Source organism: Carassius carassius, chromosome 28 (genome assembly GCF_963082965.1).
Source record: "Carassius carassius chromosome 28, fCarCar2.1, whole genome shotgun sequence".
Lineage (NCBI taxonomy): Eukaryota > Metazoa > Chordata > Actinopteri > Cypriniformes > Cyprinidae > Carassius > Carassius carassius.
Window position 1 is genome coordinate 21108468 of NC_081782.1, and position 18104 is coordinate 21126571.

At 37.8% G+C, this 18104-nt stretch overlaps 1 protein-coding gene across 1 annotated transcript in view; it reads right to left on the reverse strand.

Moving 5' to 3' along the window:
• Nucleotides 1-8914: 8914 nt before the first annotated feature.
• Nucleotides 8915-18104, reverse strand: part of LOC132108182 (tumor necrosis factor receptor superfamily member 19-like) — a 34008-nt gene continuing 24818 nt past the window's right edge. Inside the window, exons 7-10 of the mRNA XM_059514791.1 lie at nucleotides 13608-13730; nucleotides 13296-13398; nucleotides 12136-12341; nucleotides 8915-9489 (exon numbers count right to left, since the gene is read on the reverse strand). Of these exons, the coding sequence (XP_059370774.1) occupies nucleotides 9485-9489; nucleotides 12136-12341; nucleotides 13296-13398; nucleotides 13608-13730 (437 nt within the window). The 3' untranslated portion in view covers nucleotides 8915-9484. The remainder of the gene's footprint in view (nucleotides 9490-12135; nucleotides 12342-13295; nucleotides 13399-13607; nucleotides 13731-18104) is intronic.

The following is an 18104-nucleotide window of genomic DNA, read 5'->3' on the forward strand; positions in this document are numbered from 1 at the left end:
ATAAACTTAAACTTCTATAACTTTGTTTTCTGTTTTTAAGTTTCTTCTTTTTTCAGTTCTTAAATTTGGTTTAACTTTTTTCACTTCAGCAATAATCTTCCAAATTTAATTACTTTATATAGTTGTTTCTTTTCCCCCAGAAAAAAAGTTTAAATGTGTGTGTCGTCTTAAAAAGATGTCTATGAAGTTAACAGGCACATACTGAAAACCACAAAACTCTGTCACAAAAAAAAAATATATATAAACTGTTTTCATTTCATGGGGTCTTTAAAAATACCAGGATATCTTAAATACTCTGCTGTGGTTTTGTGCTTTAGCACTTTTTTGTTTGGACAGTTTTGGACATGTCAGGCAGGTAGAGAGGGAACATAAGGGTTTATGGGCTTGGATTCTGGGAACGATGCTGGTAGTGTAAAGTAAACCTCTGTCTGCTCACGTTGTTGCAGGGAAACCGGAGAGCATTACCATAGAGAGATGCTGGCTCATGGGGGAGGGAAGGACCCCATGCTGATGGTGGAAGGTAAGAAAAGAAGTCTGTGCTCGGGAGAATGAACAAGGTCTCAGTTCAGTCACTGCTGTTACTTTGTCCCTTAAAGAGTCAACATAAAAAGCCCAGATTGGCCTTTTTTACCTTCTGAGTACATGTTCCTGGTGTTATACAGAATGATTCATCAGTGCATGTTATTACAATAAAGTGCCCCAGTAATGTCAAAATTTATTAACCTGTAATAAACAATTGCCAAGAGGCTATTTATATCACAGCAATGATAGAAAATACGAATAGACTACTATTGGGTAAGTGAAGATGATCTCTAGATAATAAAAAAATTCCCAGCCCTGGTATTGCAAAGATAGATAGATAGATAGATAGATAGATAGATAGATAGATAGATAGATAGATAGATAGATAGATAGATAGATAGATAGATAGATAGATAGATAGATAGATTATCTATATTAGCTATATTATCATTAGGGGTTCTCCGATTGATTGGCTGGCGATCTCAAGCTGATGATGTGTGGCTCAGTCTCTGTCCGGCGCGGGTGCTCTTCTGGAGACCGTGCACTCATGCACTTTTAAAGATAGATAAAAGTCACATAACATAAAAATCCTGATTATAATTAAAATATATTATTTGTTTTATATAACATGATGCAATTATAATATATGCTGTTAATTCAGTTATTAACCATATTAAAAATAATGATGATAATTTTTACATATTGGTATCAACTAAACATTGATCTACATTATTTATTTTATTAAGTCATATCAAATCAGTTCATATATAGTTTATTATATAGGCTATATTAGGGCTGGGCAAGTTACCACGTTATTATCGCATTAATGCATTAATTGATTAACACCGAAAAATTATTTATCGCACAGTTTTTTTATTACTTTGAAAGTCGTTGCTCATTGGCTCTGATTATACATACAGACAAACCATGGGTCACATGAGGGGTGGGAAGGTTCCTGTTATGTTATGATAGAGGCTGTGGACTCTGAGCATTTTTATATCATGCTGGATAAAAATGCACCCTTCACAAGATTTCACGGCTGGATTCGACTGAGTTTGCAAGGTTTGTGAAATTAAATGTCCATTAGTCATTCAAAGATTTGTTTAAATTATATAAATGCGTATTTGCTTAATGCTGACAGCGAACGAAAAAGTATTATAATATTTGCCTTTCTATTACTAATAGGCCTAATATAAAATAAATCGTTATAATACATACTGTATATATTAATTACTTTGTTTAACCATTTTATCTGATTATTAGACTATATGACCATATTAGACAGAACTGTTAATGACGACGATGAACAAGAGAGAGAGTGTGAGCTCTGTGTGTGCTCAGGCTCTCAGTGCCATCAAAATAAAAGTCCTATGCGCTGCCAAGCAGAAAAACTTGGTAATGTATCGGTCGACCACTAATTATAATATATGCTGTTAATTCAGTCATTGACCATATTAAAAATAGTAATGATAACAGTAATATTTTTACATATTGGTTTCAACTGAAATTGTTTGATTTATTACCATATTATTATATTTGAATTTTAAGCATCTGATCTTTTTTTACTGAAATTCATTCAAATAAGGTTGGGATTTACAATAATTATGAGTTAAGTAATATATATATATATATAGTTTTGTTTTGTTTTGTTTACTTTTTGAATTATCTTGTATGTGTTTACCTTTTTAATTTTCTTTTTTTATTTTAATTTAAAATAATACAATTAATATATCTGCTGTTAATTCCATTATTAACCATAATAATAATCAATAAATAAATAAACATTAGTGTCTTCACTTCCTTATTCTCTGTTTCCTTAGCTACATGTATTTTCCACTGTTAACTTTCCGGATCAGAGTACACCCCATGCCCCCTCCTCTGTGCCGGATCACAGTGGAACAAGAGCCACCCTAGAGAGAGCCTGTAGCCGGGGACATTTTTATCTGCCAGGCTCCTCGCTCCTCGCTGGCCGGATCCCAGGCCTCTGGTGCTGAAAAGTCCAGGCTGGATTAGATGGCATAGCAGAGAGAGGAGAGTGACGGACTGACGGCCACGTTGACTGAAGCCCTGTGTTCTCCAGCCTTGAGCTGCACAGAAGCGTCTTTCATGGCCCTCAGCTTTCCCAGGGACCTCTATTTTAGTGCCGAAGGACAGACTGAAAGAACAATGCAGACTCGAGCACCTGGGCTGGGATGTGTTTTAGTACTGTAGCACACAGATGCTGACATGCATGAGCTTTAGATACAGGATCACAGGAGGGTCAGGTTCAGGTTTTTTAATAAGAATATTCTTGTTTTCAGAATAAACACATTGACTTAATATGGTGTAAGGGTGGCTATAAGTTGTTAAAAATCTAAGAAAGTTTACAAAAATAAACTAATATATCACACACTTTTATTTATTGGATTAAATAATAGTATTATAGTAATAAATTAAAGTTAGGTTCCAAAGTCTCAATCCAAATGTTTATTTTCAGCATATTAATCAGCATATAAAAATGATTTCTGAAGGTCCATGTGATTCTTAACACTAAATTAATAGCTTAAACCTCTTAAAATATTACATAGAAAACTGTTATTTAAATTGTAGTAATATTTCACAATATAACATTTTTTGCTGTATTTTCTAGCAAAAAAACAACAACTTTTGTCTATGGAATATTTTAGAATATATGGAATCATTTGCGTCATTAGCAGTCAGATGTGATCCTCTCAAATTATGCTTCAGAACATGATATATGTTTACACGATACATGTGATGATGTTTACGTTTATGTCGAAATATGTTTATGTTTGATTATTATTTTGATATTTTATATATATATATATATATATATATAATAGATGTTTCCATACAAATTTATATCCTCATAACAAACTAATAAAAAGATTTAGGAAAAGTCGAAATTGTGAGATGCATACTCAGAATTTTGAGAAAAAAAAAAGTAATTCTGTTAAATACTATATTATAAATGATGTCATTTAAATATCTACTTTTTTCCAAAATTGTTGAACAGACCTCAAGGCACATAATTCATGTGCACAGTGGCATAATCCCTGAAACTTTAGCTACCTTTTAATTTTTTTCTCAAAGCTTTGAGACCTCCAGTTTTAATTACAGTCAATGATGAAGTAACTTCAGCCTTAGGTAGAGCATGAGCTTAGTGTTTTCAACTCGTGACATGTTTGAAATAGTTACAAACACAAGCCGTGGAGTATCCAGAAAATCTCTTCATCTGCTGGGAGGGAAGCTGTAATTATCTTCTTAGTTTTGAAACATTGCTCAACCTCAGTCTAAGCAAGTGTTCATCGAGACCAGCACTACTGGATCTCAGTGTGCAGTTTTTGGAGCACATAATGAAGCCCTGAACTCGATGCGGTTGCATAACACTTCATATAGTGTCCTCGTTTGTCCTCTTGATAACCCTGTCCTGTTTCACATGAAACCCAAACCAGCGCTACCTGAGTCATGTTCCACCATGTCTGTGTGCCCATGTAACTGCACAAGCTCAAGGTGTGGTGAAGGAGCCAAAGAACGGTGTTTAAACAGGGATTAATTGAGGAGAGATGAGCCTGCCTCACTTTGATCTGTCTTTAGTTTCATCATCCTCCATTCCCAGTCAGGAGCTCTTCTGACCAATCGCAGAGAGCCTCCTCATCCTCTTGTTCTCCTCTGATAAATGAAGGGAAGCTGTTTGAAAAGGCATGTCGGACATTCGTTCTGTGGTTGACCGCCATTTCAAAGCACACACAGCTGGGTTGTTCAGGACACCTTGAACTAGAAAGTCCCTTTGATTCATAATAAAACACACACTGTGCACCTGCACTGATAAATATGGCGACTTTAGTCCCATCTTTCCTCGCAAATGTTTGATCCTGTCAACCGTTTAATCAGGTTTCCACATAAAAGAGATTAATTATTCCTCAGCGTTTATTTATTAATAATTATAATTATTCATATATATATAATTGACTTATTATGGTTAACTTTTTTAACATTACACAGTGTGTATATAATATTTTTTATTTGGTATTGTTCACAAGTTTGGGTTTGGTAAGATCAAGAACTTGTGGGGGTATTTTATTTATATATTTTTTATTTATTTAGACCATTTTTAATGGACTATTTGAGTATTGAGTATCATACAGTTATATTTATAATGTATTTAAAATCTTGTGTAAATAAAATGTAGAAAAAATAAAATGTTAGGGGATAGGTAAGATTGAGGGGTATTCTATTTGTAATATTTAGATTTTTTTTTTTTTGAGTATTATAAAAGTGAGCGTGTACATAATTTTAATAATACTCTAATAAAAATGTATAAATTATACATATATAACGATTGCAAAAAAATAGCAAAAAATAAAATAAAAATAATATTAATTATAAAAAAGGGCTCAGATAAAACTTAAATAGATAGTTCTGGCACGAAAACACATTTGAATTGCTCCAAATGATCTAGATCATTCCAGAGATCAAAGGAAACAATAATGTAGTCCTCTATATGTAATCTAATGTAGTAACTCTTTAACATCAGAAATGTAAAGCTCATTCCTGAACATCAATCTGATATCTTTATTGGATATAATTTGTATATTTTTGGTTTTAGAAAAAAAAAGGAGTCTGGATTGGGTTTTACTCTGAATCCCCTCCAGAGTGAGCTCAGGAAATTGGCATCATTACAGTAAGTGCTATTGAAGCTGGAGACGTCTAGTCCTTGTGTGATCCACTCAGAGATTAAAGCAGTACTCCGGCTTACATCTTCAGCTCTCTGAACAAAATCTGTGGCTGTAGCATTCATCATAAAAAAAAACAAAAAAAAAAACACACGAGTACAGTAAGGTGTACAGCTGGAGATAATGCTTCCTTTTACCGATATAATGCCAGAGGTAGAAGTCAGACAGGTGTTTTAGTCAGACAGGTTTTAATGCTAGTCTCTTCATATCTCTTATGCCCGGGTCATGTCAAGTAGGTCAGGAACCTCCTGGCAGCTATCTGGCAGCTTGTGCTTAAAAACCGAACAAATCAAGATCCCAAATCTACAGAGCCCATAAGGGGACATGACGACGGAAAAAAAATTATGAGATAAGATGAGAATTTATACTTGAATGATTTTGGGCTGTCTCAGAAATTTTGATCACTGACAAAACTGTATTAAAATTTTGTACTTGTTTTTAGAGAGAATGCAAATGTTCTTGGAGAAATGCAACACTTTTGCAAGATAATGCACATTTTGCAAGAGAACGTTTTTCAGGGGGACGCCATTGTTTTGAGAGAGCGCAAATGTTTTGCAAGAGAATGCAAAGTTTCCCAGGGGAATGCAATACTTTTGCGAAAGGATTAAAATATTTTATGAGCAAATGCAAACATTCTTGGGCGAGCACAATACTTCTGCGAGAAAATTCAAATGTTTTGCGAGTGAACGCAACGTTTCTCAATACTTTTGCGAAAGAACACAAATGTTCTGCGAGTGAAAGCAATGTTTCTCAATACTTTTCCGAAAGAACACAAATGTTTTGCGAGTGAAAGCAAAGTTTCTCAATAGTTTTGCGAAAGAATGGAAATATTTTGCGACCAAACGCAAAGTTTCTCAATACTTTTGCAAAAGAATGAAAATGTTTTGCGACCAAATGCAAAGTTTCTGAATACTTTTCTGAAAGGACACAAATGTTTTGCGAGTGAAAGCAAAGTTTCTCAATAGTTTTGCGAATGAATGGAAATGTTTTACGAGCGAATGCAAAGTTTCTCAATACTTTTGCAAAAGAATGAAAATGTTTTGCGACCAAATGCAAAGTTTCTCAACAATTTTGCAAAAGAATGAAAATGTTTTGCGACCAAATGCAAAGTTTCTCAACAATTTTGCAAAAGAATGAAAATGTTTTGCTACCTAACGCAAAGTTTCTCAATACTTTTGCAAATGAATGGAAATTTTTTCCGAGCGAATGCAAAGTTTCTCAATACTTTTGCGAAAGAATGAAGATGTTTTGCGAGCGAATGCAAAGTTTCTCAATGCTTTTGCGAAAGAATGAAGATGTTTTGCGAGCGAATGTAAAGTTTCTCAATACTTTTGCATAAGAATGAAAATGTTTTGCTACCAAACGCAAAGTTTCTCAATACTTTTGCGAACGAATGGAAATGTTTTCCGAGCGAATGCAAAGTTTCTCAATACTTTTGCGAAAGAATGAAGATGTTTTGCGAGTGAATGCAAAGTTTCTCAATACTTTTGCGAAAGAATGAAGATGTTTTGCGAGTGAATGCAAAGTTTCTCAATACTTTTGCAAAAGAATGAAAATGTTTTGCGGCCAAACGCAAAGTTTCTCAATACATTTCTGAAAGGACACAAATGTTTTGCAAGTGAACACAAATTTTCCAATACTTTTGCGAAATAATATGTTTTAGGAGCGAACGCAAAGTTTCTCAGTACTTTTACACAAAAATGAAAATGCTTTGCAAGTGAACATTTTCTCAAGGGAATGCAATAATGTAGCGAGAGAATTAAAAGTTTCTTGTAGGAATGCAGTACTTGTTTTTTTCTATCACCATGTCCCTTCAGGGGCTCTGTACAAATCTACATCCGTTGTATATATAATTCTGAATCAGAGGGAGAACATTTAATCAAATAAGGCCATACTGTGATTGCGACCAGATTTCAGATTTTCATCTCATCATTTAGTACAGAATCAGAATTAAACCATTGTAAAAGCAAATATTTGCACAACTAATTCTAAATATCTTGTTAAATTTGTTTAATTTTATTATCTATTAATTCGGAAAGATGTGCATAGCAGGGTTTGTGGGTAAAAAAAAAAGTTGCACAAGATTTTAGTGCAGCCAGTTGCTGTGTGGACTTGGCCTCCTCTCTGTGTGTGCATGTGTGTGTGTGTGTGTGTGTGTGTGTGTGTGTGTTTTAGAGGTGACCCATGCAGGAAAGAGGGGGAAGGGAGGAGGGCCTATTTACATTGGCAGCTCTACAAGGGGAAATGAGCAGACTTCAAAGCGCCAGCAGAGAGGAATTGTAAATCGAGTGCACACAGTTTAGCAGGACGATGCACACTGATACTGGCTGCACTGCATTCACTGAGCTGGGCAGCAGCAGATATGTTTCAACCTGTGGAAGATGATATTGTCATATTATAATGTAGTGTTGGGAAGATGAAACCTCTGCCCTTTTAGATGCTGCTTCTCTGCCAATGTAAATGCTGCTTAGATTTACAGCGATGCTTTGAACATTGTTCGATACAAAGTATATGGAAAACCTTTACCTAAACAAGTAATTAACACAGGAAAATCATCCTGGTGAAGCTTGAGAGAGTAACTGGAATTTGCCCCTCGTGTTTCATGCCCAGGCATGTTGCAGAAAAGACCCTCCATCGAGGACTTTGTCAACGCCCTCGTGTCTGATCTGAACCCTGACTTTGAAACCTTCATCATGGACTCTGTGAGCTGAAGGATTTTTTAATAGTAGTATAACTTTATCTTCCTCAGGGTAATCAGTCTTTACAACTGGCTAATTAACTGTTTGGAGAAAGAAAGTTATGAACCAAAACTGAACGGTCTCACAACAGTGCATTGTGGGATATATGCTAGTGAATTAAAAAAATATATATACATATTGTTCACATCAAAAATATAAAGTATATGTGTTATATTATACAGAAAAAGAATGTATATGTGTTTTGTTTGTTTGCTTTTCGACATCCAAAATTAGTGCAAAAATATATATTATCATAAATGTAGAATGAATGTATTTAAACATCATACAGCATGTTCGTACTACATGTAATTATCACTAAATGTAGTTATTTAATTATTAAACTGAATCGTTAAATAAAATAAGGTTTCATAATTTAATAAACCATTTGTATATCACAGTACTCTTTTTTTACTATAATACCAAAAGTCTACTATAATAAAAAATACAAGTAATATTTTTACTGATTTTAGGGTATATATATATATATATATATATATATATATATATATATATATATATATATATTAATTACAAAATTATATATAAATTATTAAATTAATTAATTACAAAAATAAAGAAATATATACTTTTTTAGTTTATAATTACTAAATTAATGATTCCAACATAAACATTCAGTCATACATGGTAAAAAAATTATATACATATGGTCTAACAACTGGGCATACTTAAATATATGTGTATATATATATATATATATATATATATATATTAATATTGTTGGATAGTAATTAAATATTATATGGTCTCCTCAAATAAGGTTATTAATTTACTCAGGTCTCCTAGTGTATATCTAAAAATACAGTGCATTGTAGATTATAGTTTGTATAATTTCAGATCACTGTTATAATGGTATTATTTTTGTGCTTTGACTTAAAATTTTCATTAAATACTCCAGCAAAGCTTATAAAGTTTTATTTACAAATTTGATGAGCAACACCATTCATAAGGTTTGTATGAGTTCACCATGCATCATTACGAAAAGCAAGAGTGAAGGTATGAGATGAGTATCTACATTATAAAAATATTGTCCTTCTATTTACTCTCATACAGTATCTACAATTCAACACACTGGAGATCACACACACACACACACACAGCGCAGTTTGATCTATGGAACTGGAATGCACTGCAAAGAGCAATGCAAACCATTCAGGTCAACTGCAACCAATACCTGCAGCTGAACCTTAACTTCAAGCCACCTCAACAGGTAGTCAGTGCTGGGGTACAGAACTATCTAGTGCTTTCTTTACAAAAGACAGCAATCTTCGGTCTCGTGTGGTTTTGTTTACACATTAATAAAGTCTCTTTAGGCTGCTGTTGGCGAGCGTCACACACGGCTGGAGAATGACGGCAAAACACAGGTTTTCATTATGTGTGGCCTGATGTAATCGGAGGTGGGATCTTCCTTTGCTCGTTCTACCTCCAGAGTGACTCTCAGAGACCAACAGCAGAGGAGATAAGAGCAGGTCATCCTGGAGCGAGACAAAAAAAGCACAAGAACAAACCTGTTAATCGCTTGGCAATGAATCAGTCAAAGTAAATTAAAACATGTCTCATGAAGCCTCATCATTTATGAGAATTTAGCACAGACACAGTGAGGTTTGGCTTGGTCTCTTAAAGGGATAGTTCACTATTTTTTCTTTACAATGGAAGTGAATGGAGACTGGGACTTTCAAGCTCCAAAAATGACAGAAAGCACCACAAAAGTTGAGCATATGACTTACGTGTTATATTTCAGGTCTTCTGAAGCCATATATTAGAAAAAAAAGCCATATGATTGAGTTTTAGTTATTTGCGGAGAATAGTGTATGTTTAAATGTTGCCTTAAAATGTGCTGTGCCAGAAATTCTGTCAAAATTAATCAAAGCTTTGGAATATATTGCATGAAAAAAAAGAGGCCACAAATTGAGAATATGTTCTTATTATGTATTTATTCATTTCCTTGATTAAAGGTAAAGTTCACCTAAAAATATACATTTTGTCATCATTTGCTTGATAAATTTCTTTCCTGGAACATAAAAAATCTATATTTTTTTATACGAATTTTGGTATCCAAACACTTGCTGGTGGCTAAAAATACAATGGAAGTCTATGGAAACTGTTTGGTTCCCACATTTTATGATTTAACTAAATTTTTAATAAATGAATAAATAAATAATGTTAATAATAATACAATTTGGCCATCATTTACCTAAAACTAGTGAATAAATGAATCAAAAATGGCCTTGAATTAAAAAAATGAATAAAACATGGCCACGGATGGAAAAAGTCGAGTGGAAATGAATTCTTAAAGGGACAGTTCACCCAAAAATTAAAACTTGAAGTATCTTTGTTCAAGTGATACTCTCATGAACGCGAGTTGAAGACAATTGTTGCATAAAGCCATTATTTTGTTTTAAAAGTATTCTTGTAGCTTCATAAAACTAAGGCTGAATCACTGATGCAACATGGACTATTTAAATAATGTCCTTACTACTTTTCTATGCCTTGAACATGTCAGTTGCATTGCTGTCTACGCAGGATCAGAAAGCTCTCGGATTTCATCAAAAAAAATTAGTAATTTCGTAATTTATGAATGACATGAGGGAGAGTAATAAAGATCATTTTAATTGTTGGGTGAATATTTATTCTGTCAATGATATCTACTTTTTTCATCCATGTTATGTATGTTTGGACTACTTTTAAACTACCTGTAAGTTTCTTTAGTCATTTCCAAACTTGACAGTCCCCAGTTATTTTCATTATACGGACAAGAACAACCATAAGACTCTGAAAATTCTCTTTGTGACTTCGACGAAGAAAAAAAAAAACGTCATGCAGATTTTAAACAATTTGTTTACAGATTTTTTTATACTATTGTAAGCTTCCTTTTTAGTTTATAATCTCACATGCCAAGAAATACTTGAAACAAAATCTAACTATATAATCCCAAACATCTTGATTCATCGTGTTTAAAGCTCACTACTAGCTGGTGACATTTTGAAAGCTAACAAAGTAAGGGAACGCATGACTTCACGTGTTTCACACCAGCACGCTGTTTAACAAAGGGCCCTTTTATGTGTATCAAAGGAAATTGAATAATTTGTTCCTTTCATGTTCGGCTTTTCACCATAAGGCTTTTGTTTCCTGTGATCGCATGTCTACACACCACCCTCGGCTCTGGATGGCATCGACAGTTTGTCAGTTGCTCATTTGCTTTGGCTCTCGTTAAACGAACACAGAAGTGGAGTGTTTCAACATCTCAGTTTCCATTCGGCTCACATCTTGAATTCTGTGTCAATTCTATTGCACAATTTTGATTGATTGTTAATATAATTCAGCTAACAAGGCATATAGTAATGATAAATGCCTCAATTGAAAACTTCAAAACTTAATTTTTGGGGGGGGGGGGGGGGGGTTGGGGGGGTGATTGTGTAACATCACAATAGCCTTAAACATGTTTATATTAGTTAATGCATTAGGTAAAATTACCTAACATTGTACTATTTTAAAGCATGTATTTTTTTTGGTTAATATTAATTGTTAAGTTTTTGGTCCATAAGAATTTTTGTTTTGTTTTTTAAGAAGTCTCAATAATAAATATTATTACACTTAAAATAACTCATTTGTATTTGAATATATTTTATAATTTATTATTTGTAGAATTTATTGCTGTGATGCAAAGATGATTTTTTTTCAGCATCATTATTCCAGTCTTCAGTGTCACATGACCCTTCAGAAACCATTCTAATAAACTGATTTAGTGGCAAAAAAAAAAAAAAACACTTATTATATCAATGTTTAACACAGTTATGCCATTCTATATTTTTGCAGAAACTTTAATAAAAACGTTTGAGATTCTGTTATGAATTGAAAATTTAAAAGAACAACATTTGAAATAAAAGTAACATTATAATTGCCTTTTTTAATTAACATGTATTTTGTGTACCATTAATGTTACAAAATACAACTCGTTGACATTTAGTAAACATATTTTTGGCACAAAACTAACCTTTTCATTAATTTCTGTGGCAGCATGGGAATATTATAGACTCTTAAACTGGACATTCCCATGTAATGAGTTTTCTGTCAGTCACCTTGGACTGATGAGTTGCGTCTGACCCTGTAGCTTCGCTCACCTTCAGTTGCAGACAGCTGTGGCTGTAGAAGCCGACTGTTTAACCCATCCTCAGGCTCAGCTGGGGTCAGGCCTGAGCTCTGCACGTCTCGTTCCTCGTCCTCATCACAATGTGTGGACTCTGAGGGATCGTCCGAGGTGGTGAAGGCCTCATCAGGTGCACATCCCAAATCTGCCTGGCTGCCGCCCAGAGATGGATTCACCGGTCTGTTGGGATAAAAAACATACTGTCAAATTACACAGAGCTCAATGGAGGAGTTAAGCTGGAGGTAAACTGCTTCTGATGGCATCTTAAAGACACAAGGCTCATTATTAAATAAAAAAGAATGCAGACAGAATACAAGAATGTGTCCTTTTGTTTTCTGAATTCACACAATACCCACATTTCTTTTAAAAGAGCAATACCACTCAAAATAAAAGAATTAAAAAAGTGTTTATTATCTAGAATAGAGAGACCAATAATCAATGGAAATGGAGAAAATGTAACAAAAGTCAGTTAACATTATTTTCTAAAAAAAAGTAGCAAAACACGTAATGCTTTTTTATTTGAAATGAAACATTTGAAATATTGGTCACCAGTAATTTTATTAATAACCTGACACCAAATAAGATACAGTACCATTTAAAAAAAAAAAATTATTATTATTATTATTATTATTATTATTATTATTATTGTATTTAACAGGGATATATTTAAATAGCTCAAAAGTGACAGTAGAGACAAATTTCTACGAAATAAAAACTTATTTCAAATAAATAGTTATCTTTATTCATTAAACCATCAGAATGATCAAAAACATTTCAGAATTGTTAACACTTTTCAACATTGATAATATTAGGAAATGTTTCTTGAGCAGCAGATCAGGATGATTTCTTAAGGATCATGTGACATGATGCTGAAAATTCAGCTTTGCATCACAGTAATAAATTGCATTTTGAAATATATTAAAATAGAAGACAGTTACAGTTACTGTATTTTGAACTGTACTACTATTTCACAATATTTTTATTTTGTTGACTTAAGACTTAAATAGAATTTTGTCAGCAACTGTAAATGAATCTGTTGAGTTTGATCTAATCTTCCAGGTCTGCCATGCAGACTAAAGTGGCACAGATCCAAACCTGATCCTTGAACCTCATTTGAATGTGAATGTGACCCACCCTTCATTGAGACTGTTCTGAGAGAGATATGGACGAATCTCTCGGCCGCGGCTCTGGCTCCACGAGTCATCGCAGCACAGAGACGGGATCATGTGCACAGGACCTGGAAAACAAACCGCACATCAATCCAACGTCATGATAATCAACATTCCTGTTACTCTGTGTGTGTGATTAATAAAATGCTCATCTGACGGATAATTACTGGATAACTGACATGTTTGGACTCGTCCAGAGAAAACGCACAACTCCTCATCACACTCCAGCCGTTTAGCAGCGTGTTGGTAAGACTTCTGAAAGGTGTGTGAAACTCACCGCAGGTCTGTCCGGAGCTGTGACAGCAGTGACAACAAGGTCGCTGGGAAAACTCCAGAGCCCTCCGATCCAGACAAGACAGCTCGGAGCCCACATAAGGGCCCTCATGGGACCTCACTGAAACTGAGAGATCGACACACGGAACAACAGAAAAAAAAACAGTGACGTTTCATTATTGCCTGATTAGACAAAGATTAAAGCATAATAATGAACTACTTAAAAAAAAAAAAACATTTTAAAAAAGTCTCGGTTACGTCTGTAACCACGGTTCCCCGAGAAGGGAACGAGACGATGCGTCGATAACCCTTTGAGAACACATTCTGCGTGAGTGCGTCTGAAGCATCCATGTCAACTAGTCCAATGGCGAGAGTGAGCGTCAGGAGTGACGTCACGACCAGGAATTGATAAAAACCCCAACCGGAGCAACCGGTGTTAGCTTCGACAGTGCCGAAGCAAGTCGATCACAGGAACGAAGGAAGTATGGCAGGGAGACGCATCGTCTCGTTCCCTTCTCGGGGAACCGAGGTTACAGACGTAACCGAGACGTTCCCCATCGAGGGAGAGACAATGCGTCGATAACGCTTTGGGAACGAGAATACCCAAACCGCCATATAACAAGTGCCTGAGTGTCAGCCAGAAAAAACCAACGGCTCAAGAATTAAAAACCTGAGACCCGGGAGTAGCGTCCAGGTCTAGGCTATAAAACCTGACGAATGTGAGTGGCAAGGACTAGCCTGCCGCATCGCAAACATCCTGAAGAGAGGCCCCAGATAATAAGGCTCTAGAGGCCGCCATACTCCTAGTAGAATGAGCTCTGACCCCCAAAGGGCACGGTAGGTCAGAAGACTCAAAGGCAAGAAGGATAGCCCCAACTATCCACTTACTAAGTGTCTGTTTAGTGGCAGGAAGACCTATCTTAGGTGACCCGAAACAAACAGCTGATCGGATTTCCGAAAAGAAGAAGTCCGATGAACATAAGTGTCCAATGCTCGCACCGGGCACAAGAGGTTAGACTTTTCCTGGTCCGATGATGCAAACGGGGGAGGACAGAAAGCCTGCAGAACAATAGGTCTCGGAACAATGGTCGGTACCTTAGGGACGTATCCCTGCTTAGGGTAGAGAAATGCTTTGACCATCCCAGGTGCAAATTCAAGCGCAGCGCAGACCCCCCTGACGGTTGATGTAAGAGACCACCGATGTATTGTCTGTGCGGACCAGCACATGATGGTCCCTCAGGTCTGGCAGGAAGTGCCTCAAAGCTTTGAAGACCGCCATCATCTCCAGGCAGTTCATGTGCCAAGAGTGATGATGGCTCTCCCACAGACCCTGAGCTGAGCGGCCTTCCATTACCGCTCCCCAGCCAGTAAGGGAAGCATCTGTCGAGATGGCAACCCGATGACAAAGAGCTCCCAATACCGGACACTGGGACAGGAACCAGTGTTCTCTCCATATGACCAAGGCACGGAGACACCGCCGCGTGATCTTGATTGTACGAAGTGGGTTTCCCCTCGGGGAGAACCCTCTGGTCCTGAGCCACTACTGTAAAGGTCTCATGCCCAGCAGGCCAAAGGGGATCACATTGGACGCTGCTGCCATGAGACCCAACAATCTCTCGAACTGTTTTACAGTGCGTGACTGGCCTAGCTTTAGCTCTGATGTGGCTGTGAGGATGTTGGCTACACGAGCGGGCGAAAGATCGGCTCGCATCGTGACCGAATCCCATACCACCCCAAGAAAAGTGGTCCTCTGTAATGGAGATAGCACACTCTTCTTGGTATTGAGCCTCAAACCCAACTTCTGCATATGAGCGAGGACGACATCTCGATGCCGAACCGCCAACTGTTCTGATTCCGCTAAAATCAACCAGTCGTCCAAGTAATTCAGAATACGTATGCCCTGCAGCCTGAGCGGGGCCAGAGCTGCATCTACGCATTTCGTGAATGTGCGGGGTGAGAGAGCTAGACCGAAGGGAAGTACCCGATACTGGTATTCTTTGCCCCCGAAAGAAAACCTTAGGAACTTCCTGTGCTGAGGGAGGATGGAGATATGGAAGTACGCATCTTTTAGGTCTATCGTGACGAACCAGTCCTCGGATCTGATTTGAGTCACGATCTGTTTGAGTGTCAGCATCTTGAATTTTAATTTCTGAACAGTACGATTCAACAGACGAAGATCTAAAATGGGACGCAGCCCTCCATCCTTTTTTGGAACAATGAAATAACGGCTGTAAAAACCCGATGCCCTGTCGGGAGGATACACCTGCTCTATAGCATTTTTCGCTAAAAGAGATTTCACTTCTTGCTCCATGACCAGAGCCTGCTCGGGATGCACTACTGTGAGCAACACCCCATTGTAGCGAGGGGGACGAGAACCGAACTGGATTCTGTAACCCTTCTCTACTATCTGCAGGACCCATTGAGATATATTCGGCAGACTTTTCCATTCTGTCAGACATTCTACTAAGGGAACCAGCCTCTCGAGGCTGGCCTCTGGTGTAATTTGAACAGCTAGTGCGGGGACCTGAAGCCGAAACGCAGGAACCACCGGAGCTAACTGCTCTTGAACCCCCCTCAGAGGGAGCGAGCCCGATGCAGCGTCTGAGAGACACAGCGCCAGAGACCCGCTGGAGACCGCTGCGCCCCGAGGCACCAAGGGTGGCGGGGTTGGCAGGACGGCCCCGTGAGAGCACCGAGACCGGACTTGGCTCGGTCCCCGTGATTTTTGAGGAGGAGCGCGAGACGCAACACTCTCTTTTTGAAAAACACGATATGAGGAGCATGAAGGCTGGGGCTGCCTTGCACGCCCAGCAGCATCAGGATTAGATCGGCGAGGGAGAAAACTTTTAAAAGCTTCAGATTGCTTTTTATTTTCTTGAAATCTTTCAACCACTTCATTCACAGCATCACCAAACAGACCTTCATGAGAAATGGGAGCATCTAAAAGAAAAGATCTATCTTTATCTTTAATATCTGAAAGATTAAGCCAAAGGTGTCTTTCTGTAGAAACCAAAGCAGCCATAGATCTACCAATAGCACGTGCTGTTTCTTTAGTCGCCCTGAGAGATAAATCCGTAGCCCGACGAAGTTCGTGAATTTCGTCACGGCTGACTCCCTCACTGTTATCTAACTCCCCCAGCAGCTCAGCCTGATAAGCCTGAAGCAAAGCCATCGAGTGAAGGCAAGCTCCAGCCTGACCTGCTGCTGTGTAAGCTTTACCCACTAAATTAGATGTGATCTTTAAAAGCTTCGTGGGCAAAGTCGGGTTCTTAATAGATGACGCTGAACCAGGGGAAAGATAGCTCGCGAGCGTCTGTTCCGCCCGGGGCATCGCTTCATAACCATTTTCTTTCAGCCCTCTTATATCAGAATAAATGCGCACTTGAGGGCTGAAAAGACGTGATGAATATGGCTTATTCCACGATGTAGACAGCTCACTGTGAAGATCAGGGAAAAAAGGGAGACCCTGTGATGTAGGAGATGTTTTAGAAGACAGAAAACGCTCGTCTAATTTGCTTTTAGGACGAGCGCTCTGTTTATCAGATGGCCAAGATATATGTAACTTATCTACAGCTCGTGTTAATACATCAACCAACTCCTCATATGCTGGGGAAAGAGATGGCGAATCCTCTTCCTCCCTGATTGTGTCACCTTCACTGCCCGTTACATCTAACTCCTCGGAGCTAGAGCAACGAAGCAATGAGCTCTCCCCCCGGGCGGAAGAAGCCGCGGGGCGGGCTTCCGACACCGGAGTTTGAGCTATGGATCTCCCAGGTAAGGGAGGAGAAAGAGCCCTCGGACCCGTCTCCAACCCCGCTGAGAGATCCATTTGCGAACCCCAGGAATGCATTCTCCGTTCTGCCTTGGCAGAAGCGGGTCCTGCACCCTGAGGAGCGCGAGGCTCGCCGCTCTTCTCATCAAAGAGTGACAAGCGGGAGCGGAGCATGCGAAGCGAAAGCTTCTCACAATGCGGGCAATCAGTCTCCTCAAAGGCTGATAATGCATGCTCCACTCCCAAACAAACTACACAAAGCTCGTGTGTATCCCCACCCGTTAAATAACGCGGGCAGGGAGAAACACACTGTTTGAATAGTTGTTTCGCCATGATATATAAACTTTGAACAAGACAACAGTAAATATGACAGACAGGTTTGACACAGATCGCTTGCTGAGGCACAGAAAGCTAACACCGGTTGCTCCGGTTGGGGTTTTTATCAATTCCTGGTCGTGACGTCACTCCTGACGCTCACTCTCGCCATTGGACTAGTTGACATGGATGCTTCAGACGCACCCACGCAGAATGCGTTCCCAAAGCGTTATCGATGCATCGTCTCTCCCTCGATGGGGAACCCTGTACTGCATGACATCAGGAGGCTTAATGTTGTTGTTGTTTCTTTTTGTTTTTAAATAGCATTAACAGTAACAAAATAAAAGACAACAATGCATGACAAATTACTGATATAAATATGTTATTATATAAGTTATGCAGCTGTTCAAATGT